The 25,796-nt window shown below is 47.8% G+C and overlaps 1 protein-coding gene across 1 annotated transcript in view; it reads left to right on the top strand.

The window, feature by feature from the left end:
• Positions 1-535: 535 nt before the first annotated feature.
• The window catches only part of dtd1 (D-aminoacyl-tRNA deacylase 1), a 70,434-nt gene continuing 45,173 nt past the window's right edge, over positions 536-25,796 (top strand). The window contains exons 1-3 of the mRNA XM_080199900.1: positions 536-706; positions 25,179-25,269; positions 25,484-25,667. Of these exons, the coding sequence (XP_080056026.1) occupies positions 664-706; positions 25,179-25,269; positions 25,484-25,667 (318 nt within the window). The 5' untranslated portion in view covers positions 536-663. The remainder of the gene's footprint in view (positions 707-25,178; positions 25,270-25,483; positions 25,668-25,796) is intronic.

The following is a 25,796-nucleotide window of genomic DNA, read 5'->3' as shown; positions in this document are numbered from 1 at the left end:
TGCCCCCTTGTATTAAACATTCCAACTCTGGGAAAAAAGATTCTGGCTGACGACCCTATTTATGCTACTTGTAATTTTCTCGAGTTCTGTACGGTGTCTAGTTACAGTTTAGTATGTGTGTTTAACGTTTATGTATTAGTCACAAGTCGGCTTACATTAACACTGCAATGAAGTTACTGTGAAAATCCCCTAGTCGCCACACTCCGGTGCCTGTTCGGGTACACTGAGGGTGAATTTAGCACCGAACCAGTACATCTTTCGGACTGTGGGAGGAAACTGGAACACCTGTAGGAAATCCATGCTGACACGGGGAGAAAGTACAGAGTCTGCACAGAGAGTGACCCAGGTCCTTAGTGCTGTGAGGCAGCAGTGCTAACCACTGTGCCGCCCCACTGTGTGTGTGTGTGTGTGTGTGTGGGCAAACCTTGCTCTGCCTTATTTCTGGTAGGTGTCTATTTTGTCCAGTTGGAGTGTGTAGCTCTGCTCCTGTCCTGTAGGGGAAACACTGTGCTCACTTTCCTACAGCTGACTTCCTCTGTGTGTCTCTCTCTCTCTGTCTGATTCAACACTGACACTGCACCAAGGCAAGCAAGAGAGAGAGAGAAAAAAAACCCCTCGGCTTCCAGCAACACAGCCCGCTTGTCTTGTTACCAATCAGACAGCATGAAGGCCATTATTCAGAGAGTGGCAAAAGCCAGTGTGACAGGTCAGTCGGTATTTGTGGCAAGGCTTATTTCTTTTTTTTATGTGTCGTGGTAGTTAAATGGAAAGGTTCTCTCCCCCTCTTCTGCTGTTGGCATTATTAATTCATTGGGGCTGTCTGCTGTAACAAAGCAAAGGCCGGGTTTGCAGCTGGGAGGTGGATTTGGGTTGCTTGAGTGAGTGTGTGAGTGTGAGTGAGTGAGTGAGTGTGGGCAGTGTGTGGTGCACAGACACACAGCGCAGGCTGGACAGCGCTGACTCGCTACCACTCGCTACAGTCAGCGCTGCTCTCTCTCTCTCTCTCTCCCTCCAGTTTAAAGAGCCGGGCTTTCTCCCCCGAGCTTTCTTCCGGCAGCGCCTACATTCACAAACTGCAGGGAGCCAGCCTCCAGTGCCTGGCTATTGTTCAGCTTGTAGCCAGCCCCAGTCACAGAGAGGACAAGGGAGAGAATGGACTGCTTTCTTCCCCCGCACCCCCAGACTTAACTGGGGTTAGAAAGAATGCAACTGGGAGCTCCTCAACTAACAATGACTCAATCTTCATATATACAATGCCCTGGCATCTAGGAACTGGCTTTCTCTAGTGTGTGTGTGTAGTAAGGTTTTCCCTGACAATTGATTATCTTAAACCCACTACTTCAACCCTAGTATTGTGCAGTAACCTCTTCCCTGATAATTGCCTGCACGTTCTCCCCGGGTCTGCGTGGGTTTCCCCCCCACAGTCTGAAAGGCGTGCTAGCTACATACACTGCCCATGCTAAATTCTCCCTCAGTGTACCCAAACAGGCGCCAGAGTGTGGCGACTAGGGGATTTTCACAATAACTTAATTGCAGCGTTAATGTAAACCTATGTGTGACTAATAAAATAAACTTTAAGTCAAAATGCTCTCTCCGGGCGCCATCTCCAGATTTTAAGTACTTGATTTCTGTGACTGAAATCCTTTTGTTTTCATGGAATCTAGAGTGCAGAAAGAGGCCACTTGGCCCATCGAGTGTGCGCCAACAACAATCCCACCCAGATCCTATCCCCATAATCCACGTGTTTATCCTGCTCATCCCCCTGACAGTAAGGGTCAATTTATCATGGCCAGTGGACATGGAGTTGGGGGTAGGGTGTTAGCGTGGATAGAGGATTGGTTGTCAAATAGGAGGCAGAGAGTGGGGGTCAATGGGTGCTATTCGGATTGGCGGTTGGTGACTAGTGGGGTGCCCCAGGGGTCGGTGCTGGGGCCTCAGCTATTTACCATTTATATAGATGATCTGGAGGAGGGAACCGAGTGCAGGGTGTCGAAATTTGCTGATGACACCAAGATTGGGGGAAAGGCAAATTGTGCGGAGGGTGTGGAGAGTCTGCAGAAGGATCTAGATAGGCTGGGCGAATGGGCCAGGAAATGGCAAATGGAATTTAATGTTGGCAAGTGTGAGGTGGTCCACTTTGGTAGGAAGAATGGTAGGAAGGACTATTACTTACGTGGCGAAAAACTGCAGCAGGCGACGGTGCAGAGGGACCTCGGGGTCCTTGTGCATGAGTCGCAAAAACCCAGCTTGCAGGTGCAGCAGGTGGTCAGGAAGGCGAATGGGATGCTGGCCTTCATAGCGAGGGGGATTGAATATAAAAGTAGGGAGGTCTTGCTGCAGCTGTATAGGGCATTGGTGAGGCCGCAGCTGGAGTACTGTGTGCAGTTTTGGGCGCCGCACCTGCGCAAGGATATTTTGGCCCTGGAGGGAGTGCAGAGGAGGTTTACTAGGCTGATACCGGAGTTGAGGGGATTGAGCTATGAGGAGAGGCTGAATAAACTGGGCTTGTACTCGTTAGAGTTTAGAAGAATGAGGGGAGATCTCATTGAGACGTATAAGATGATGAATGGGATGGATAGGATAGAGGTGGAGAGACTCGTCCCGCTCAAAAAAGACAGTAGGACTAGGGGGCACAGCCTCAAGATAAAGGGGAGGCGGTTTAGAACGGAGTTGAGGAGGAACTTCTTCACTCAAAGGGTGGTGAATCTCTGGAATTCTCTGCCCGTTGAAGTGGTGGAGGCTGCCTCGCTAAATATTTTTAAGAAGCGGGTTGATGGGTTCTTGATAAGAGAGGGGATTAAGGGTTATGGGGAGAGGGCGGGAAAGTGGAACTGAGCCACGACAGATCAGCCATGATCTTATTGAATGGCAGGGCAGGCTCGAAGGGCTAGATGGCCTACTCCTGCTCCTATTTCTTATGTTCTTATGTTCTTATGTTCACCTAATCCGCACATCTTTGGGCTGTGGGAGGAAACCGGAGTACCAGGAGGAAACCCACACAGACACGGGGGTAACATGCAAACTACACACACACACTGACCCGAGGCCAGAATCGAACTTGGGTCCCTGGCGCTGTGAGGCAGCAGTGCTAACCGCTGTGCCATTTTGGAAAAATAAGAAAAGAAGTCCGAGTGAAATAAAATTGTTTCCTGGAAAATATCAGTGACAAAAAAACCCCAGGGATAATTGAAGCCTTTGGGGATCCTCATATACAAAAGATAAAGATTTGCAGTTATATAGTGCCTTCCATCACCCTGACATGTCCCAAAGGGCTTCACAACCAATGATTTGATTTGATTATTATTGTCCCATGTATTGGGATACAGTGAAAAGTATTGTTTCTTGCGCGCTATGCAGACAAAGCATACCATTCATAGAGTACACGGGAGAAGGAAAGGAGGGGGTGTAGAATGTAGACTTACAGTCATAGCTAGGGTGGAGAGAAAGGTCAAGTTAATATATGGTAAGTCCATTCAAAAGTCTGATGGCAGCAGGGAAGAAGCTGTTCTTGAGTTGGTTGGTACATGACCTCAAACTTTTGTATGTTTTCCTGATGGAAGAAGGTGGAAGAGAGAATGTCTGAGGTGCGTGTCGGGTCCTTAATTATGCTGGCTGCTTTGCCGAGGCAGCGGGAAGTGTAGACAGAGTCAATGGATGGGAGGCTGGTGATGGACTGGGCTTTGTTCCCAACCCTTTGTAGTTCCTTGTGGTCTTGGGCAGAGCAGGAGCCATACCAAGCTGTGATACAACCAGAAAGGATGTTTTCTGTGGTGCATCTGTAAAAGGATTTTGAGGTACTTTTTGAAGTGCTGTCACTGTTGTAATATCGTGACAGCCAGTTTGCACATATCCCTGTTCTGTTATGGTTATGTGGGCATCTAATCTGGTATTGATAGAGAGAGGCATAACAAATTGCGGATGACACCAAGATTGGGGGAACGGCAAATTGTGCGGAGGGTGTGGAGAGTCTGCAGAAGGATCTAGATAGGCTGGGCGAATGGGCCAGGAAATGGCAAATGGAATTTAATGTTGGCAAGCGTGAGGTGGTCCACTTTGGTAGGAAGAATGGTAGGAAGGACTATTACTTACGGGGCGAAAAACTGCAGCAGGCGACGGTGCAGAGGGACCTCGGGGTCCTTGTGCATGAGTCGCAAAAACCCAGCTTGCAGGTGCAGCAGGTGGTCAGGAAGGCAAATGGGATGCTGGCCTTCATAGCGAAGGGGATTGAATGTAAAAGTAGGGAGGTCTTGCTGCAGCTGTATAGGGCATTGGTGAGGCCGCAGCTGGAGTACTGTGTGCAGTTTTGGGCGCCGCACCTGCGCAAAGATATTTTGGCCTTGGAGGGAGTGCAGAGGAGGTTTACTAGGCTGATACCGGAGTTGAGGGGGTTGAGCTATGAGGAGAGGCTGAATAAACTAGGCTTGTACTCATTGGAGTTTAGAAGAATGAGGGGAGATCTCATTGAGACATATAAGATGATGAATGGGATGGATAGGATAGAGGTGGAGAGACTCTTCCCGCTCAAAAAAGACACTAGGACTAGGGGGCACAGCCTCAAGATAAAGGGGGGGGCGTTTTAGAACGGAGTTGAGGAGGAACTTCTTCACTCAAAGGGTGGTGAATCTCTGGAATTCTCTACCCGTTGAAGTGGTGGAGGCTGCCTCGCTAAATATTTTCAAGAAGCGGGTTGATGGGTTTTTGATAAGAGAGGGGATTAAGGGTTATGGGAGAGGGCTGGAAAGTGGAACTGAGCCACGACAGATCAGCCATGATCTTATTGAATGGCGGGGCAGGCTCGAAGGGCCAGATGGCCTACTCCTGCTCCTATTTCTTATGTTCTTAAATCATAGAATCCCTACAGTGCAGAAGGAGGCCATTCGGCCTATCAAGTCTGCACCTTCCATAATCCCATCCGGGCCATATCCCCATGTATTTACCCTAGCTAGCCCCCTGGCACTATGGGGCAATTTAGCAGGGCCAATACACTTAACCTGCACATCTTTGGACTGTGTGAGGATACTGGAGCATCCGGAGGAAACCCACGCACGTGGGGAATATGTAGACTCCGCACAGACAGTGACCCAAGCCGGAATTGAACTTGGGCACTGTGAAGCAGCAGTGCTGACTACCGTGCTGCCCTGTTGGCACTCTGCCCATCTGGCCTGCCCGTGCATGGTCAAGACAACTTGCGGCATCACAAACTTAACCATGTGTCGGTGCTCGGACAATAGTGCATTTTAAAAAGCTGGGCGTAACATAACCCCACCTGAATGGTTGCACCATTGAAGTATATTCACCAGAATATATTTAGTACAAAGGATAAAGGTCATCTTTAGTTAGTGTAGTAAACGAGTCCTGTCCTGATGACAATTCCACTCTGAGATTGCTTGCTTGATGATTTTAATAAACTGCTGAAACTCAATGTTCACTTATACATCTATGATCAGATTTGAACAAATTGAGATTATTAGTGAGTCTGGGTGTTAACCAGGTATTGTTATTTTCCAAGTGATGGAACTGTGGTGGGGGGGAGGGTGCAGGGGGGGACTGGGGGTGTAGGGGTGCAAGGGGGGCACGGGAGAGGTGGGGGGGTGTGAGGGGGGTTAGGGGGTGCAGGGAAGGGTGGGGGATGCGGGGAGGGGTGGAGGAGAATTGCAGGTTATCTTTGAGTATGGCTCATTAACTAGAGGAAATGCCAAAATGCCCAAGGAAGAGGAGGATCTGAAGGCATAAGTTGGGGGGACATACCATTGAACACATTGGGGATGCTGCGACTGATTAGGGGGCAGCAACGTGGCACAGTGGTTAGCACCGCTGCCTGTCAGCGACCCAGCTTTGATTTCTGGCTTGGGTCACTGTCTGTCACTCTGCATTGTCTGTGTGGGTTTCCTCTGGGTGCTCTGGTTTCCTCCCACAGTCTGAAAGACGTGCTGGTTAGGTGCATTGGCCACGCTGAATTTTGCCTCAGTAAGAAGTCTCACAACACCAGGTTTATTTGGTATCATCAGGTGAGCTCCCTCAGTGTACCCAAAGAGGTGCTGGAGTGTGAGGGGATGTTCACAGTAACTTCATTGCAGTGTTAGTGGGAGCCTACTTGTGACCCTAATAAACAAACTTTAGAGCAAATGCTAAAAAGCTTGATGAAGAGGAGTATGTGAAGGGGAAGATACGCTTGAATACATTGGGGACGCTGTAAGTGACAGGGAGAAGGAATTCAAATGAAATTAGTTGAAATAAGTTTTAAAGGGAACTAAAGAGTGAAAGATTTATTGGTGTGCAAGAGGTAATTAAAGATGGGAATCTTTGAAAGGACGAACAGGGTATGGGTAGCATCTACCAATAGAGAAAATGCTGGAAAATCTCAGCAGTTCTGGCGACATCTGTAAGGATAGAAAAGAACTGGCATTTCGAGTCCAGATGACCCTTTGTCAAAACCTTTGTACGGGTTGCGTCATTTACTGAGGAACCACGATTCCCCGTGTCAATGAATTCTTTGTAGAGTGGGTGATTTGAGATTGGAGATGGGAGCAGCTGAAATTGTTGAGTGGTAGATGTGATACAATGGCTGTAAATCCAACTTGGTAATGGTTTTGGACACAAAACATTGTTTTATTGTTGTAAACTAATGATACGACAATCCGCTTGATTAACATTTATGCCTGTGGTGATTTACAGTCTGATAATTCTCGCATACTTAATGTACGCTCGGTGTTTAGTCTTACAATGGTAACCATTATCGTCGTCGTCGTTGTAGTTACAACATTGCCTTTAGGTTTATTGGGTGGGGGGAGGAGGGGGGGTGGTTGGCTGGGGTAAAGATGTTCTGTCAGAGAGTCAGTTCATAAGATATAAGAGCAGAATTAGGCCATTCGGCCCATCGCGTTCGCTCCGCCATTCGATCATGGTTGATATGCTCCTCATCCCCATTTTTCTGCCTTCTCCCCATAACCCTTCAACCCATTACCAATTAGCAATCTTGCTTAGCTCCTCCTTAAATGTACTCATTGTCTCAGCATCCACTGCACTTTGGGGAAGAGAATTCCACAGATTCACAACCCTTTGGGAGAAACAGTTCTTCCTCAACTCTCTTTTAAATTTGCTGCCCCTTATCCTAAGGTTATGACCTCTCATTCCTAGAATGTCCCACAAGAGGAAGCATCCACATCTACTTTATCCATACCTTTTATCATCTTGTATACCTCAATCCCCTTATTCTTCTAAATTCCAGAGAGTATCGGCCTAAACTGTTCAATCTCTGTTCAGAAGACAAACCCCTCATCTCTGGAATCAATCTAATGAACCTCTTCTGAACTGCCTCCAATGCCACTTTATCTTTCCCCAAATCAGGGAACCAAAACTGTGCACAGTTCTCCAGGTGTGGTCTCACTAATGCCTTGTATAGTTACAACAACACTTCCTTACCTTTTATATTCTATTCCTTTAGGTATAAATGCTAATACTCCATTCGCTTTTTTTATTATCTGCTGTATCAGTGTAGGTCCTCTGTGTAATGTAATTCAGCTGAATATGTTTGTGTGGACTATTTGATAGAGCTATCCAGTTTGAATGTTTGGTAGCATAGTGATCATGTTACTAGTAATTCAGAGACCTGGACTAATGCTCTGGAGAGTTCAAATCTCACCAACTTGGGGAAAATTTAATTTCAGTTAGCTAAAACATCTGAAATTAAAATCTATCCTTATTTATAAAGGTCTCAAAATGACCAGATTGTTGTAAAAATCCATCTGGTCCACTGATGTCCTTCAGGGAAGGAAATCTGCCGTCCTTACCGGGCCTGGCCTGCATGTGACTCCAGATCCACAGCAATGTGGTCAACTGCCTGTGTGGATTTTGCATGTTCTCCCCGTGTCTGTGTGTGTTTCTTTCCAGTGCTCCAGTTTCCTCCCACAGTCCAACGATACGCAGGTTAGGTGGATTGTCCATGCTGGATTGCGGCTTAGTGTCAGGGGATTTGCAGAATAAATATTAGGGGTTACGGGGATAGGGCCTGGATAAGATTGTTGTCAATGGGCTGAGTGCCCTCCTTCTGTACTGTAGGGATTCTATGAGTCTGCTCTGCCATTCAATCATGGCTGATACATTTCTCAACCCCATTCTCCTGCCTTCTCCCCCATAACCTTTCATTGCTCTGTAAGTTTCAATGAAACTCCCCCCCCTCATCATTTTAAACTCCATTGAGTACAGACCCAGAGTCCTCAAACACTTCTCAAGCCATTATTTTAAAAAAGTTTATTTATTAGTCACAAGTAAGGCTTACATTAACACTGCAATGAAGTTGCTGTGAAATTCCACTAGTTGTCACACTCTGGCGCCTTTTCAGCTCAAGGCCCCTAACCTGCACGTCTTTCAGAATGTGGGAGGAAACCGGAGCACCCGGAGGAAACCCACGCAGACACAGGGAGAATGTGCAGACTCCATACAGACAGTGACCCAAGGCGGGAATCGAACCCGGGTCCCTGGCGCTCTGAGGCAGCAGTGCTAACCACTGCGCCACCATGCTGCCTGCTATCATCGCTGTTCCTTTAAACAATGTGCTGTTTGGCTGTTATTGCTGGTTTGACAAAAAAATGTTGCTGCCTTATCTAGAACGAGCCAGGCTAACGTCCCTAAAGCAAGCAGAAGGATTCCGCTGGGGCCGGTGGGTCATTTTGGAAGGCAGAGCCGACTAGATAGGATTTGAAAGTGTAGGGAAGTTCTTTGCTGGAATTGTGGTTAGTGTTGGAGAAGGAGAAGTGGGTAAAGAATGTTTGTTTAAGAGGGTTATTAACTTGCCAAGGGAAATGGGGAAGAGGTGGAACTCATTGGAGAGCCTCGCTGGACAAGTGATCAATAGCATAGCGTGGCTTTGACTAGAAACTGGAGGCAGGGAAGGTGGGTGTTCAGAATGGAAAATAAATGAGGATGTTGTTACTTATTAATATTTATGGAGATGGATGTGAATTTAAATGAGCTACTTAGCATGTGAAATTCCCCAACCAGCTGTTACTCTTTGTCTAACCCTCACCTTACCCAATAAAGTGCTCTGAAAATATCTACAAATGCATCCGACTGTGAGACGATGCTCCATCCTCTCTTTGCAGACTGCGTGCGGCTCTTCCAGGAGTGTGTTGCGGGAAGGTCCAGGTTAGGTTGCTGTGTAAGAAATGATCACTCACCTCCTGTGTTAATTCAATAACACGAGGGGGTTGTCTGCTTTTATGTTTTGGTGTTTAAAAAGGCTCAGACTCCATTAAATCCTGGACACGGTGGCGCAGCGGGTTAGCACGGCCGCCACACAGCACCCAGGTTCGATTCCGGCCTCTGTCAGTGCAGCCTCTGCATGTTCTCCCCATGTCTGTGTGGGTTTCGTCTGGATGCTCCACAGTCCAAAGATGTGCAGGTTAGGTGGATTGGCCGTGCTAAATTGACTCTCAGTATCAGGGGGATTAGTAGGGTAAATATGTGGGGTTATGGGGGTAGGGGAGGGGTGGGGTTGTGGTGAATGCAGATTTGACTTTTATTTCCAGAATTTTATTGAATTCAAATTTCACCATCCGCCATGATGGGATTCAAACCTGGCTTTCTGAATTACAAGTCCGATGACAATAATACTACACAGGTTGTGAACCTGTGGAATTCTCTACCACAGAGATCTGCTGGGGCCAGTTGGTTAGATGTGTTGAAGAGGGACGTGGCCCTTGTGACTAAAGGGATCAAGGGGAATGGAGAGAAAGCGGGAGTGGGGGTATTGAAAGTGCGTGGTCAGCCATGATCATATTGAATGGTGCTGCAGGCTCGAAGGGCCGAATGGCCTGTTCCTTCGCCCATTTTCTACGTTTCTAAGTTCTAGCTTTTGCAAGAAAGATGAAAAGTAAATTGGGATCGCCGTGCTTTTGTTGGCGGAATTGTCCGATGTTGGTGGGCAAAACAAAAGCTGATGGAATTCGGAGGACAAATTGTGCTCGGTTTGCGTTTCCCGTGGTGTTTTGCGATGGTTTCCAGCAACAGGCCTCACTGACAAAATGGCCGCCCACCCATTCCCGGGTGCATTAGACGCCAACTAGATTTTCCGCGAGTGGGGTTCCTTTGTAGACCTTTGCTTAAATTTAATGGAATCTTTTGAATTAAGCAGGCGTGCGATGAGGTGTTCAATGAACTTATAAATAAAAAGCTGACTGCTGTGAGCTAGGAGGGGATTTTGTGCCCCACCCCCCCCCCCAACAGACAGAGGTCCCATGGCTGACAATGGGTTTTTCCCTCGTTTGCCCCTCTTTGGGTTCCCCAGCTGTGGCCATTGGCGGGACTGGAAAATCCTGCGGGCAGGAATGGCCAACAAATTTCAGCTTTAGTTTTCTAAAAATTAAATTGCGGGATGTGGGCCTTACTGGCTGGGCCAGCATTTGTTGCCTGTCCTTGAATAAATACCAGCAGCATTTAAGACAGGAATGGGCAACAAATGCAGGCCTAGCCAGTGAGGCCCACACCCCGTAACCGTAACCAACAGTGACGGGACTGGAAAACCTTGCTGCTGGCCAGTGTGGGCTACCTCCAGTAATCTAGTTTTAGATGTTATTTTCAGTCATAAGTAGGTTGACACAACCCTTTAAAAGGCCCATTTTGTTTGCGATAAACCCATTTTCAGCTGTAAATGGAATCATAGAAATCCTACAGTGCAGAAAGAGTCCGTTTGGCCCATCGAATCTGCACCGACCACAATCCTACCCAGGGCCTACCCCCATATCCCTACGCATTTACCTGCTAATCCCTCTAACCTACGCATCTCAGGACACTAAGGGGCAATTTTAGCATGACCAACCAATCTAACTTGCACATCTTTGGACTGTGGAAGGAAACCCACGCAGACACGAGGAGAATGTGCAAACTCCACACAGACAGTGACCCAAACCAGGAATCGAACTCATGTCCCTGGTGCTGTGAGGCAGCAGTGCTCACCACAGTGCTACAGTTTAAACTTTACTAAGTTGTCAACCTCAAATATATGAAGGAATGGTCAGCAGAATTTTCCTTGAAGTAAGACAAACAAAAACCGTGTTTTAACAAAGAACAAAGAGGCATAGTGGTTAGCAGTGCTGCCTCACAGCGCCAGGGACCCAGGTTCGATTCCTGGCCTTGGGTCACTGTCTGTGTGGAGCCTGCATGTTCTCCCCATGTCTGCGTGGGTTTCCTCTGGGTGCTCCAGTTTTCATCTAACCTGCACACCCAAAGATGTGTGGGTTAGGTGGATTGGCCATGCTAAATTGTCCCTTAGTGTCAGGGGAACTAGTAGGGTAAATACATGGGGTTACAGGGATAGGGCCTGGGTGGGATTGTTGGCAGTGCAGGCTCGATGGGCCAAATGGCCTCCTTCTGCACTGTAGAGATTCTATGAAAGGAAAGTACGGCACAGGAACAGGCCCTTTGGCCCTTCAAGCCTGTGCTGACCATGATGCTCTAACTATACTGAAAAAAACTTCTGCCCTTACTTGGACCATATCCCTCTACCCCTTCCCTATTCATTTACCCATCCAGAAGCCTCTTAAATGTTGCTAATGTGCCTGCTTCCGCCACCTCTGGCAGTGTATTCCAGGCACGCACCACTCGCTGCATGACAAACTTCCTTTGTACATCTCCCTTAAACTTTCCCCCTCTCACCTTGTGTTAAAATGTTTTAAATGTTAGCCGTGGCTCAGTAGGTAGCGTTGCCACATCTGGATTAGGTCCTCCCCCAACTCCCCAGCTCGCATCCAGGACTTGAGTACAAAAATCAAGGCTGATATACTGTGTAACGCTGGGGAAGTGCTGCACTGTTGGAGGAGCACTATCTCTAAGATGTGACGTTAAAACTGAGGGATCATTTACCTGCTCTGGGGGGAGGAGGGGGTGGAGAATATAACATCCCCGTGGCGCTATTGCAGTTGATGTTGTCTACATGGACTTTAGCAAGACCTTTGACGAGGTACCACATGGTAGGTTGTTGCATAAAGTTAAATCTCACGGGATCCAGGGTGAGGTAGCTAAATGGATACAAAATTGGCTTCGTAACAGAAGTCAGAGGGTGGTTGTAGAGGGTTGTTTTTTAAACTGGAAGCTGTGACCAGCAGTGTGCCTCAGCGACCAATGCTGGGTCCACTGTTATTTGTCATTTATACTAATGATTTGGATGAGAATATAGGAGGCATGGTTAGTAAGTTTGCAGATGGCGCCAAGATTGGTGGCATGGTGGACGGTGAAGAAAGTTATCTCTATTTGCAGTGGGATCTTGATCAATTGGGCCAGTGGGCTGACGAATGGCAGATGGATTTCAATTTAGACAAATGTGAGGTGATGCACTTTGGTTGATTGAACCAGGGCAGGACTTACTCAGTTAATGGTACAGCATTGGGGGAGTACAGAACAAAGAGATCTCGGGGTACATGTTCATAGCTCCTTGAAAGTGGAGTCACAGATGGACAGAGTGGTGAAGAAGGCATTCGGCATGCTTTGTTTCATTGGTCAGAACATTGAATACAGGAGTTGGAATGTCTTGTTGAAGTTGTATAAGACATTGGTAAGGCCACACTTGGAATACTGTGTGCAATTCTGATCACCCTATTATAGAAAGGATATTATTAAACCAGAAAGAGTGCAGGAAAGATTTACTAGACTGCTAACGCGACTTGATGGATTGAGTTATAAGGAGAGGCTAAACAGACTGGCACTTTTTTCTTTGGAGCATCGGAGGCTGAGGGGTGATCTTATAGAGGTCTATAAAATAATGAAGGGCATAGACAAGGTAGATAGTCAATATATTTTCCCAAAGGTAGGAGAGTCTAAAACTAGAGGGCATAGGTTTAAGGTGAGAGGGGAGAGATACAAAAGTGTCCAGAGAGAGGTGTCTGGAACAAGTTGCCAGAGGTAGTAGTAGAGGGAGGTACAATTTTGTCTTTTAAAAAGCATTTAGATAGTTACATGTGTATGATAGGTATGGAGGGATATGGGCCAAATGCAGGCAATTGGGATTAGTTTAGGGGTTTTAAAAAAAAAGGGTGACATGGACAAGTTGGGCTGAAGGGCCTGTTTCCGTGCTGTAAACCTCTATGACTTTATTCTGAGGGACAGGCCGGGGGGAGTTACCCTTGATATCTCGGTTGATATTTACCCCTCAGCCAACATCTCAAAAAAAAAACTCCGTTTGCAGCATCTTGCTGTGCACAAATTAGAATCTATTGAATCCCTCCATTGCAGAAGGAGACCATTCAGCCCATCAAATCTGCACTGACCATAATCCCACCCAGACCCTATCCCCTTCTAATCCCCTGACACTAGGGGGCAATTGAGCACGGCCAATCCACCTAACCCGCACGTCTTTGGAGTGTGGGAGGAAACCCACACGGACACGGGGAGAATGTGCAAACTCCACACAGACCAGGGCAGAATTGAACCCGGGCCTCCCGGCACTGTGAGGCAGCAGTGCTAACCACTGTGCCACCGAGCTGCTGTTTTTCCGGCACTTGCGCTCTCCGAAGGTACTTGATTGTCTGTGAAGCACTTTGTGGTCATGAGGAACACAGATTAAATGGACATCTTTCTTTCTTAAAACAACTGTCTGATAATCGTGCAAAGAGGAGTGAGCAGAAAGCTGGTTGGGGGGTGGGGTGGAGGTTGTGGGGAGGACACTTTCAATGATAGGTGTGATATTTGGGTGCAGTTAGTGCCACAGTCACCAATTGCATTCGCCGTGTTAACTCTCCCCAGTCTATTTATATTCGTGGTTCCGGTAATGACCCATTGTTGCAGAGTCTTCCTAACACAGTCTCTGGGGATGGAGCTTGACTTATTTCCACTCCAGTTCAGTAGGTTCCGGGATGGCTGATACTTCCAATGCACAACGTGCAGACTGTGCCACGTGTGGGGCAGGTGGGAGTAAGTGAATGGTTTGGGAGTTTGTGCGCTCTCTCTCTCTCTCCCTCCGACACCTTGTTCTGGCGTCCCGGGTTCGAATCCCGCCACGGCCAATGGTAAAATTTGATTTCAATTTCTAAAAAAAAAAAATCTTGAATTAAGAACGACTATGAAACCATCCTTTACTCGTGGGCGGCACGGTAGCGCAGTGGTTAGCACTGCTGCTTCACAGCTCCAGGGTCACCGTCTGTGTAGAGTTTGCACATTCTCCTCGTGTCTGCGTGGGTTTCCTCCGGGTGCTCCGGTTTCCTCCCACAGTCCAAAGATGTGTGAGTTAGGTTGATTGGCCATGCTAAAATTGCCCCTTAGTGTCCTGGGATGTGTAGGTTAGAGGGATTAGCGGGTAAATGTATGGGGATAGGGCCTGGGTGGGATTGTGGTCAGTGCAGACTCGATGGGCCGAAGGGACTGTTTCTGCACTGTAGGATTCTATGTTCTATGTACTCGGAGAGTAGGGGCATGGAATGCCCTGCCTGCAACAGTAGTGGACTTTCCAATGTTTAAATGGCCATTGGATAAACATATGGATGATATTGGAATAGTGTAGGTTAGATGGGCTTTAGATTGGTTTCACAGGTCACTGCAACATCGAGGGCCAAAGGGCCTGTACTGTGCTGTAATGTTCTATATTGTCGATTGTTGGAAAAACCCATCTGGTTCACCAGTGTTCTTTAGGGAAGGAAATCTGTCATCCTTACCTGGTCTGGCCTAGATTTTTTGATTTAATTTCTTATTGTCACATGTATTAATATACAGTGAAAAGTATTGTTTCTTGTGCACTATACAGACAAAACATACCATTCGTAGAGAAGGAAAGAGAGGGTGCAGAATGTAGTGTTACAGTCATAGCTAGGGTGTAGAGAAAGAGCAACTTAATGCAACTTAGGTCCATTCAAAAGTCTGACAGCAGCAGGGAAGAAGCTGTTCTTGAGTCAGTTGGTACGCGACCTCAAACTTTTCCCGAAGGAAGAGGGCGAAACAGAGAATGTCTGGGGTATGTGGGATCCTTAATTATTCTGGCTGCTTTTCCAAGGCAGTGGGAAGTGTAGACAGAGTCAATGGATGGGAAACTGGTTTGTGTGATGGACTGGGCTTCATTCATGAGCCTTTGTACAAAGAACAAAGAACAACACAGCACGGGAAACAGGCCCTTCGGCCCAACGAGCCCGCACCACCATCTTAACAATGTGTTTTTCCTCCTCCACCCTTGGCCCATGTCTATGCTTATGGTACCCCCATTGGAAACCAGATTAAGGGGAGAATAATTTAGGGACAATTTGTTACACCAATCAGCCTAATCTTTGGGGTGTGGGAGGAAACCAGAGCACCCGGAGGAAACCCATGCAACCACAGGGAGAATGTGCAAACTCCCACAGACACTGGCCCAAATCCATGTATCTGCACAGCTAACAGTGATAGTCACTGAGCTGTTGTGGTGCCTGTCCGCTGGTCCAGTTTTAAGCATACACAAACGACGCAAAGTACTAGGCTACTCTCGAACTTTCGTTAAACAACAAGGTGGACCGACACACCTGCGGAGTAAAAGAGAAAAACATCAACACATGTAACAGTTGATTTCCAGGAATGTCCCGAGGCTCTGATCCTTATTTACAACAGTCTCCTATAACCGTCCATCCCTATTTCTCTCATGTGTCTATCTAAGTAAACCTTAAACAAATCCAGCGTGCCTGCCTCCACCATCTTACTTGGCAGTGCATTCTATACCCCCACGATCCTCTATGTGAAAAACCTCCCTCTAGCATCCAAATTATACCTCTCCCCCCTCACCTTAAGCCCTTGGTCCCTTGTGATATTTGTCTCCAATCTAGGAAAAAGCCTGCCACTGTTTACTCTATCTATACCCTTCATTATTTTATACCCCTCTATTAGATTCCCCCTCAATCTCCGTCTTTCTAAGGAAAACAGCCCCAATTTACCCAATCTTCCCTCATAACCCAGTCCTTCCATACCAGGCAGCATCCTGGTAAACCAGGATGTAGTTTCTTGCGGTCTTGGTAAGAGCCATGCCAAGCGGTGATACAATCAGCTTTCTATGGTGCATCTGTAAAAGGGATGTGGTTCTCTCTCAACTGCGCTCTGAAATGGCACTCAGTTCACTGGCAACTAGGGATGGGCAATAAATGTGTTATACATGAAACTGTAGCTGGGAGAGAGTGCAACAAGGTGTAGCAAAATTAAGAACAAGAGATGGATGGCTCAGTGTGGGGGGTGCTGGGGAGGGTGCAGCTTGGAGTGGGGTGGGGCTTGGGTGGAAGAAGGCTTTTTGCACTGGGACAATAATTGTATGTGATGTTTAAAAAAATTAATTTCAATTTTTAAAAAAATCTTGAATTAAGAATCTACTGATGACTGTGACAACATTCTTTACTCTGAGAGTAGTAAGGGTGTGGAATGCCTTGCTTGCAACAATAGTGGACTCGCCAACATTAAGAGCAGTCACTTGAGGTGTTGGATGTCTTCATTAATGAATCCTCTTCATTTTAGTCCATCATGAGCCAAAAGTTAGAGAGGATCTTCAGACATAGTTTAAGGACATCCCTGAAGCTTTGTAGGGGCGGCACGGTGTCACAGTGGTTAGCTCTGCTGCCTCACAGTGCCAGGGGCCCAGGTTCAATTCCAGTCTCGGGTCACTGTCTGTGTGGAGTCCGTATGTTCTCCCCGTGTCTTCATGGTTTTCCTTCGGGTGCTCCAGTTTTCCTCACACACTCCAAAGACGTGCGGGTTAGGTTAATTAGCCATGCTAAATTGCCCTTAAAGTCCTAAAATGCCTAGACTTGGTGAGTTAATGGGGTAAATTCATGGGGTTATGAGGATAGGGTTGGGGAGGGGGTTGGGCTTGGATAAGATGTTCTGACTGAGAATCGGTGCAGATTCAATGGGCTGAATGGCCTCCTTCTGTGCTGTAGGGACTCAGTGATTCTTTTATAGATAAAATAGAATAGAATCCCTACAGTGCAAGGGGGGGGCATTCGGCCCATCGAGCCTGCACCAACAACCATCCCATAATCCCACGCATTTACCCTAGCTAGACCCCCGGACACTAAAGGGCAATTTAGCATGGCCAATCCACCTGACCCTCACATCTTTGGATTGTGGGAGGAAACCGGAGCACCGGAAGGAAACCCACGCAGACATGGGGAGGACGTGCAGACTCCACACAGACAGTGACCCAAGCTGGAATTGAACCCGGGTCCCTGGCACTGTGAGGCAGCAGTGCTAACCACCGCGCCACCCATTATTTTATGATTGATTTGCGCCATTCCCATGGGAATCTTCTGCCGTGACTGAGTTCCGGGAAGGGCCGTTGCTTTATGAGTATGGATGCGGAGTATGCACCTGGGGGTGGGGGGGTGGGGAGGGAGGGTGGCGCTGGTGTGTGTGTGTGTGTGTGTGTGTGTGTGTGTGTGTGTGTGTGTGTTGAGGGTGGAGAGGGGGGCGATGGCTGTGCTTTTTGTAAACAGTGTCTTGGCGTGTTCCCTGTGTGACCTTTAACTGGTGATCTCAGTGTTCAGAGCACAATCAGTAGCGTAACAGTCAGAGCCAACCATGAAGTGACTGCCCTATCGAGGATGTATTCTCACACAGCAGCGACCTCTTATCTCTTTGTAAAAAAGGCTAGTCCTAATTCCTTTTCCATTGACAACTCTGTGATCGGAGCACCGTGCTTACACCGCAGCTGCTCGCACACATCCTGCCTTGGGGATCATTTCAAAGTTTTCTCCACGAATTAACGGAGGAATAACTCCCTTTTTATTCATTCGGGGCAACAAATTGGTAGAGACCTGTAAAACCTACTCCTGTTCGGACACCAGTGTTGACTAGATGAGTTACAGGTCACTAAAAGTGGCAGTGCAGGTGGAGAAGGTAGTCAAGAAGGCATACGGCATGCTTGCCTTTATCAGCCGGCAAGTCATGTTGCAGTTTTATAGAACCTTAGTTAGGGCCGCATTTGGAATATAGTGTTCAATTCTGGTCGCCACACCACCAGAAGGATGTGGAGACATTAGAAAGGGTACAGAAAAGATTTACCAGGATGTTGCCTGCTGTAGAAGGCATTAACCATGAGGAGAGTTTGGAGAAAGGTGGTTTGTTCTCAAGGGAGTGACCTGATAGAAGTCTACACGATTATGAGGAGCATGGACAGAATGGATAGTCAGAAGCTTTTTCCCAGGATGGAAGAGTCAATTACTAGGGGGCACAGGTTTAAGTGCAAGGGGCGAGGTTTAAAGGAGATGTACGAGGCAAGTTGTTTACACAGAGGGTGGTGGGTGCCTGGAACTCGCTGCCGGGAGAGGTAGTGGAAGCGGATACGGTAGTGACTTTGAAGAGGCGTCTTGATGAGTACATGAATAGAATGGGAATAGAGGGATATGGTCCCTGGAAGGGTAGGGAGTTTTAGTTCAGTCGGGCAGCATGGTCAGAGCAGGCTTGGAGGGCCAAAGGGCCTGTTCCTGTACTGTAATTTTCTTTGTTCTTTGTTTGTACAACTGTATAGAAGCAGGAGAAACAACAAGATATGAAAGCTTGAGGCTGCATTATGAATATTTGGGGTTTTTGCTGAGATTGCTTGCAGGGTACTAGAAGGTGAATTGTTCAACAATGTTATCTAAGATGGCACCAGAACGAGGTGATTTCTTGTGAGCTGTCCCCAGCATACCCTCTAATTCTATCTTTTACTCTTGTTTTGTGCTTTCAACACTGTACTCGAACTCTTTTAAATTGTCTCTGATCTTTCTCTACACCCTAGCTATGATTATAACACGACATTCTGCACCTTTTCCTTTCCTTCTCCCCTACGCACTCTATGAAAGGTATGCTTTGTCTATTTAGTACACAGCATGGTGGCACAGTGGTTAGCACTGCTGCCTCACAGCGCCAGAGATCGAGGTTCAATTCCAGCTTGGGTCACTGTCTGTGTGGGGTTTGCACGTTCTCCCCGTGTCTGCGTGGGTTTCCTCTGGGTGCTCCGGTTTCCTCCCAGAGTCCAAAGATGTACAGTTAGATGCATTGGCCATGTTAGGTTCTTCCTCAGTGTACCCGAACAGGCGCTGGAGTGTGATGACTAGGGGATTTTCACAGTAACTTCATTGCAGTGTTAATGTAAGCCTACTTCTGACTAATAAATAAAACTTTTACTTTAAGAAACAACACTTTTTCATTGTCTCCCAATACATGTAACAATAATAAATCAAATCAAATCCTACTTAGTCTCTGTACTAAGTTGATCTTAAAAGTTTTAAAGTTTATTTATCAGTGTCACAAATAGGTTTACATTAACACTGCAATGAAGTTACTGTGAAAATCCCTGAGTCGCTGCACTCCGGTGCCTGTTCGAATACACTGAGGTTAATTTAGCATGGCTATTGCACCTAACCAGCACATCTTTGCAGTGTGGGCGGAAACCAGAACACCCGGAGAAAACCCACGCAGACACGGGGTGAACGTGCAAACTCCCGCAGACAGTGACCTGAGGCCGGAATTGAACCTGTGTCCCTGGCGCTGTGAGGCAGCAGTGCTAACCACTGTACTACTGTGCCACCCTTTCTCTACACCCTAGCTATGACTGTAATGCTATATTCTGCACCCTCTCTTTTCCTTCCCCCTTTTGTACTCTATGAATGGTATATTTTGTCTGCATAGCGTGCAAAAAACAAAGATGTTTCACTGTATCCCAATACATGTGATAACAATCCTAGAAGCTCTCCAGTGCAGAAGGAGGCTATTCATCCCATCGAGCTTGCAGTGACAGCAACCCCGTTCAGGCCCTACCCCCATAACCACACGTATTTACCCTGCTAATCTCCCTGACACTCAGGGGCAATTTAGCACGGCCAATCCTCCTAACCTGCACATCTTTGGACTGTGGGAGGAAACCGGAGCACCTGGAGGAAAGCCACGCAGAGACAGGGAGAATGTGCAAACTCCACACAGACCCGAGAAGGGGATCGAACCCAGATCCTTGGCGCTGTGAGGCAGCAGTGCCAACCACTGTGCCACCCTCAATAAATCAAATCAATATTATAAAATCCTCAATATATTTTGCTGTACATTTGGCCCCTGAGCTGGTGGTTCTGGTGAAAAATAACTCTGGATACTCCCTAATAGCAACAAGTTCGTTCCCACTCGTTAGTTTTTTTAGTGCCTTTCAGTTTCATTCTCACTTTTTTCTCTGTATGACTGACACTTGGGTCACGGGAGTTTATCTCCATTTATCACTTCCTGTCCTTCCTGCCCACTGCCCTTCCTGTCTGGCGTGTCCACTCTCTTGACAAATTATTCTTCAAATTCTGCAGAATGTACGGCATTGAACAGGCCACTTGACCCGGCGGGTCACTGCCAGTGTTTAAGTTCCACGCCAGTGAGCCTCCCCTCTTGTATCTCACCCTTTTCAGCGTGGCCTTCCATCCCTTTCATCCAGCGCAGCTGGCAGGCCCTCGCCTTGGAATCGCAAGGTTCTGGGTTCAATTCCCGCTCTAGAGCTTGAGCACAAAGATCAGGGCTGACGCTCCAGTGAAATACTGAGGGAGGCGCTGTCTTTCAGACGTAACATTGCACCAAGGTCCCATCTGCTTGCCCAGATGGCTGTGAGAGATGCCATGGCACTATTTCGCAGGGGTGTTATCCCCGACCGATATTTACCCCCTAGTAGACGTCTCCAATAACAGATGATTTGGTCATTGCTGCGTTCCTGTTTGTGGGAGTTTGTTGGGGAGGTGATGGCCTAGTGGTATTATCGTTAGACTATTAATTCAGAGACTCAGCTGGGGACCGGGGTTCGAATCCCGCCGTGGCAGATGGTGGAATGTGAATTCAATAAAAAAAATACCTGGAATTAAGAATCAACTGATGATCATGAAACCCATTGTCAATTGTCGGGAAAACCCAACTGGGGTTCACTAAGGTCCCTATAGGGAAAGAAATCTGTTGCCCTTATCTGGTCTGGCCTACATGTGACTCCAGAGCCATAGTAATGTGGTCGACTCTCAACTGCCCTCTGAACAAGAGCAAATGGGGATGGATGGGCAATAAATGTTGGCCTGCCGGTGACGCCCATGTCCCACGAATGAATAAAAATAAAAATTAGCTTCTGCGTTTACATTTTTTTAATTTAAATCCAATTTAATCCAATCAAAGTCCAGTTCAAAGCCTCAGCAAGTGAGACGTTCCTGATCCAAGCTGACAGGACAGGGCTCCCACCTCCTGTCTTGGGCTTGATCTACGTGGTCCAAGCTGATTGGAGTAGGGATAGCACCTCCTCCCAGGCTTGATCTCATTTGCATCTTAGCCAAAAGGCCGCTTTTAAAAATTGCTTCAAATAAAGTTAAATGTAACCTAATGACTTCAACCAAGTGCAGGATGTCCATAGTACACTTGATCTTAGCCCAAAGCCCGAGAGCAGCAGTGCTAAGTACTGTGCCGCTATATTGTCCCCCCCTCTCCTGTCTCATTACACATTACCAGATCTATAATAGTCTGCTCTTTGGTTGGCTGAAGCACGTGCTTCTGTAAGAAATCGTCTCAAAAACACTCAATGGATTCGTACTCCAGACTGTCTCTGCCAGTTTGGTGCATCTAATCTATATGTAGATTAAAAATCATTCATGATTATTGCTGTACCTGTCCCACAAGCCCACATTATTTCTTCTTACATACCCTGACACGGTTACCGTTAGGGGCCCTATAAATGACTCCTACGAGTGACTACCTATTGTAACTATCTCCCATCGCCGCGGCAGGGTGGCACAGTCGTTAGCCCTGCTGCCTCACAGCGCCAGGAATCTGGGTTCAATTGCGACTTTGGGTGACTGCGTAGAGTTTGCCCGTTCTCCCCCTGTCTGCAGGAGTTTGCTCCGGGCGCTCCGGTTTCCCCCCACAGTCCACTGGTGTGAAGGTTAGGGTGATTGGCCATGGTAAATTGACCTTTAGTGTCAGGGAGGTTAGCGGGGTAGATACGTGGGATTATGGGGGATTGTTGCTGGCGGAGGCTCGATGGGCCGAATGGCTTCCTTCTGCACTGTAGGGATTCTATGATTCTACCCAAACTGATTCTCTATACTGATCTTTAGAATTAAGATCATCTTTTGCCACTGTACTAATACCATCCTTAATTAGCAGTTACCCCTCCACCTTTCCCTGTCCTCGTGTCATGTTCCCTTGAATATTGAGGTCCCAGTCTTTGCAGCCTTGTGTCTCCAACAGTTACTTCAGAACTATTTTATTGACTCTAAGATGCTTTGAGACATCCAGTGGACATCAAATTGCTAGTTTTTCCATTTAGCTTTCTCTTAAACACGTCCGTGCTATTTTCCTCAACCTCTCCGTGTTGTTGTGTGTCACATCACAGGCGGCACAGTGGTTAGCACGGCTGCCTCACAGCGCCAGGGACCCGGGTTCAATTCCCAGCTCGGGCCACCGTCTGTGTGGAGTCTGCACATTCTACCCGTGTCTGCGTGGGTTTCCTCCGGGTGCTCCACTTTCCTCCCACAGTCCGAAAGACGCGCTGGTTAGGTGCCGTGCCGAATCCTCCCTCGGAGCACCCGAACAGTGCGGCGATTAGTGGATTTTCACAGTGACTTCATTGCGGTGTTAACGTAAGCCGACAATAATAAATAAACTTAGACTTAACTCCTAATCTCTGGCCGTGGGTGCAAAGATAAGTTCTCGACAGTGCGGCTCCAACTCATTAATCGTGATCTTGCACAGCACTGATAGCGTGGCCACACCCCACTAAAGTTGAAACAAGCAGAACTGCGTGTCTGGAGAAAGTTATTCCCCGTTTTCTTTTACTGGTTTTTGGGTTGTGGGTGTCGCTGACCAGGCCAGCAATGCTGCCCAACCCTCATTGAGAAGGTAGTTATGTGACAATAATAAATCAAATCAAATTTTCCACCCGTGCCCTCCAACGGTGAAGCCCTGCGGCAGAGGAGGTGGCCCAGCAGTGGGGATGGACACCGCTAGGCCCATACTGGAAAATCCCGCCAACAGGAATGGCTGGAAAATCCCAGCCTCTGGACCGGCAAAATGGTCCCGGTCGCAAAAAAGTAGCAAGTTCGGTCAGCTTAACCCAAAACTGCTCGATACTCAAGAGACAGTGACCCTCAGGCAATGGATGTTCCTCCTCAAACCTCTCCTCTTCCCTGTATCATTAGAGACGCTCTTCAAAGCCTACCTCTTCCACCAAATCCGTGTGCTCTTCATGTAGCTTGGCATCAAATTTTGCTTGGTAATTACACCCGCGAAGCGCCTTGGGGAGGCTTCACTCAGTTGCAAGTGCTATATGAATGCAAGTTGTTGTTGTTGTCCTTCACAAAAGGTGGACCACAAATTGCTGAAACCGCTGAAGAAGCTGACGATCTTAATTAGGGTGGGCAGCGAGGGTCAGAGGGGATCAGGACGGCCCAGCTCTCTCCGATTTTAACTGCGTTGCGGCTCAGCACCGTCACCTCTTGGGGCAGAGGTTCACGAGTCACAGAAAACCAGCACGTGGGTACAGCAGATAATTAAGAAGGTGAACGAGGCATTGGTGAGGCCGCCCCTGGAGTATTGTGCGCAGTTTTGGACCCTTTATTTGAGGAAAGATGTGGTGGCATTGGAGGCAGTTCAGAGGAGGTTCACTGGATTGATTCCAGAGATGAGGGGTTTGTCGTACAAAGAGAGATTGAACAGTTTGGGCCGATGCTCTCTGGAATTGAGAAGAATGAGGGGATTGAGGTTTACAAGATGATAAAAGGTCTGGATAAAGTAGACGTGCAATGGATGCTTCCTCTTGTGGGACCTTCTAGGACGAGAGGTCATAGTCGTAGGATAAGGGATAGCAAATTTAAAACAGAGTTGAGGAGAAACTACTTGTGGATCTGTGGAATTTGTTATCCCAAAGTGCAGTGGATACTGGGACGGTGAATAAATTCAAGGAGGAGTTAGATTTTTTAATTGGTAATGAGTTGAAGGGTTATGGGGCGAAGGCAGGAAAATGGGGATGAGGAACATGGAGCAGATTCGATGGGCTGAATGGCCTGATTCTTCTCCTATATCTTATGAACTTATGAGGTTCTGGGTTCAATCCGGCCTCCAGGGTCACAAAGACCAACGCTGACCCTTGACCAAGGGAATGCAGCACTGTCAGAGGGTGCCATCCGTTTGGAGAAGCCGTTAGACTCAGGCCCAATCTACCAGCTCAATTGGATGTTAAAGACCTCATTTTGATGGAGGTTGGTGGGGGGGAGGAGTTAGCCCTGGTGTCCCGGCCAATATTCCCCCTCCTCAGTCAACATCACAAAATCTATCCGGTCACTAAAACGTCGCTGACAGTGGGACCCTGCTGTGCACAAAGTGGCTGCCGTTGTTTCCTACACGGATACAATATAGAAAGCTCTTTATTGGCTGTAAGGTGCCTTGAGATACCTTGTGATGATGTAAGGTAGCGTGTAAATGCAAGACTTTTATTCAAAAATGATGCAATTCCGGTTGTAAATCCCAATTCTGCAGAATGTTGCAAATTCACAGAACAAAATGATGAGTTTGGTTATTTATTTCATTGAAGGAGGCCATTCGACCCACCGAGTCTGTACCAACCCTCTGACAGTATCTTACCCAGGTCCTTTCCCTCGCCCTATCCTGTGACCCCACATATTTACCATGGCTAATCCATCCATCTACATATCTTGGGACACTGAAGGGCAGTTTAGCATGGAGAGGGGGGAATTGGGATGGGGGGGGGGGGTGGCGCCAGTCTGGGGAGGGAGTCGGGGTGGGGGGGGGGAGTCGAGGTGGGGGGAGCTGGCGTGGGGGTGGGGTGGAGTCAGGGTGGGCAGTCGGGCTGGGGGGAGTTGGGATGGGGGGTGGGGTCAGTGTGGGAGGGAGTCGAGGTTGGGGGGAGTCAGGATGAGGGGAGCTGGTGTGGAGTGAGGTTGGCGTGGGGTGGGATTGTGGTGGGGGGAAGTTGAAATGGGGGAGTTGGGATGGGAGGAGCCAGTGTGGGGGTGGGGTCAGTGTTGGGGGGGGGAGTTGGGGTGGGGGGAGTCAGGGGTGGGGGTGGGGGGAGGTTGGGGTGGGGGGGGAAGTTGAGGTGGGGGTTGGGGTCGGGGTCAGGGTGGGGAGGGGGGAGATATCTGCTGTGACGCGGGGCTGGGCCAACAACGCGGGTAACGCCGTGAGCCCTGTGTCCAGTGATAACCAGGATCTTGGTCCGGTTGGTAAAGGTCTCCTTTGTTTCCCAGTGGGTGAAGAACAGATCAGCTCAATAGGACGCGGAATCTGTGTGCTGTTGGGGATCTCTGTGGAAGACACCCAGAAAGACATGGAATATATGTGAGTGTATTTTACACGTGACTATCTCCTCAGTCCACACGGAAACGTGTGATCCGGAACAGGCCACTTTTGAATGTTTAGCTTTAGAAAATGTGACCGTCACCTCACAGCCTCGTGTTGAAAATGCATTTGACAATCATTTTGCAGCAAATACTGTGATTACTGAAGGAATGGGATGCTTATTTCATCGCTTCTCAATCATTGTCCTAATCAGAGGGCCTTACATACGGCTGGTCTCCGTGTGCATCAAGGATCCTTTCCCCCCCCCGGACAACAAGGCTGTGAAGATATCCGTAACTGACTGTATTCTTCACTTGGTGTGCCCTTTCCTCAATAAAACTACAGCGGGACTCCCAGACAACAGAAAAATCCCAAACACCATTATTAGAAGGGGACAAGTAATGGAGAACGAAGGTTTAACCCTCCTCCCCACACTCTCCCTTTCCCCTCTGTACTCTCTTGTCTCCTATCCCCTCAGATACTCATAGCAAAAAAACATCTCATGGAATCCTAAAGTGCAGAAGGAG

The sequence above is a fragment of the Carcharhinus amblyrhynchos genome, chromosome 12 (assembly GCF_965287045.1).
Source record: "Carcharhinus amblyrhynchos chromosome 12, sCarAmb.v2.hapA, whole genome shotgun sequence".
NCBI lineage: Eukaryota > Metazoa > Chordata > Chondrichthyes > Carcharhiniformes > Carcharhinidae > Carcharhinus > Carcharhinus amblyrhynchos.
Note: the sequence above shows the minus strand (reverse complement) of the source record. Positions and strands in the feature narration are given on the sequence as shown.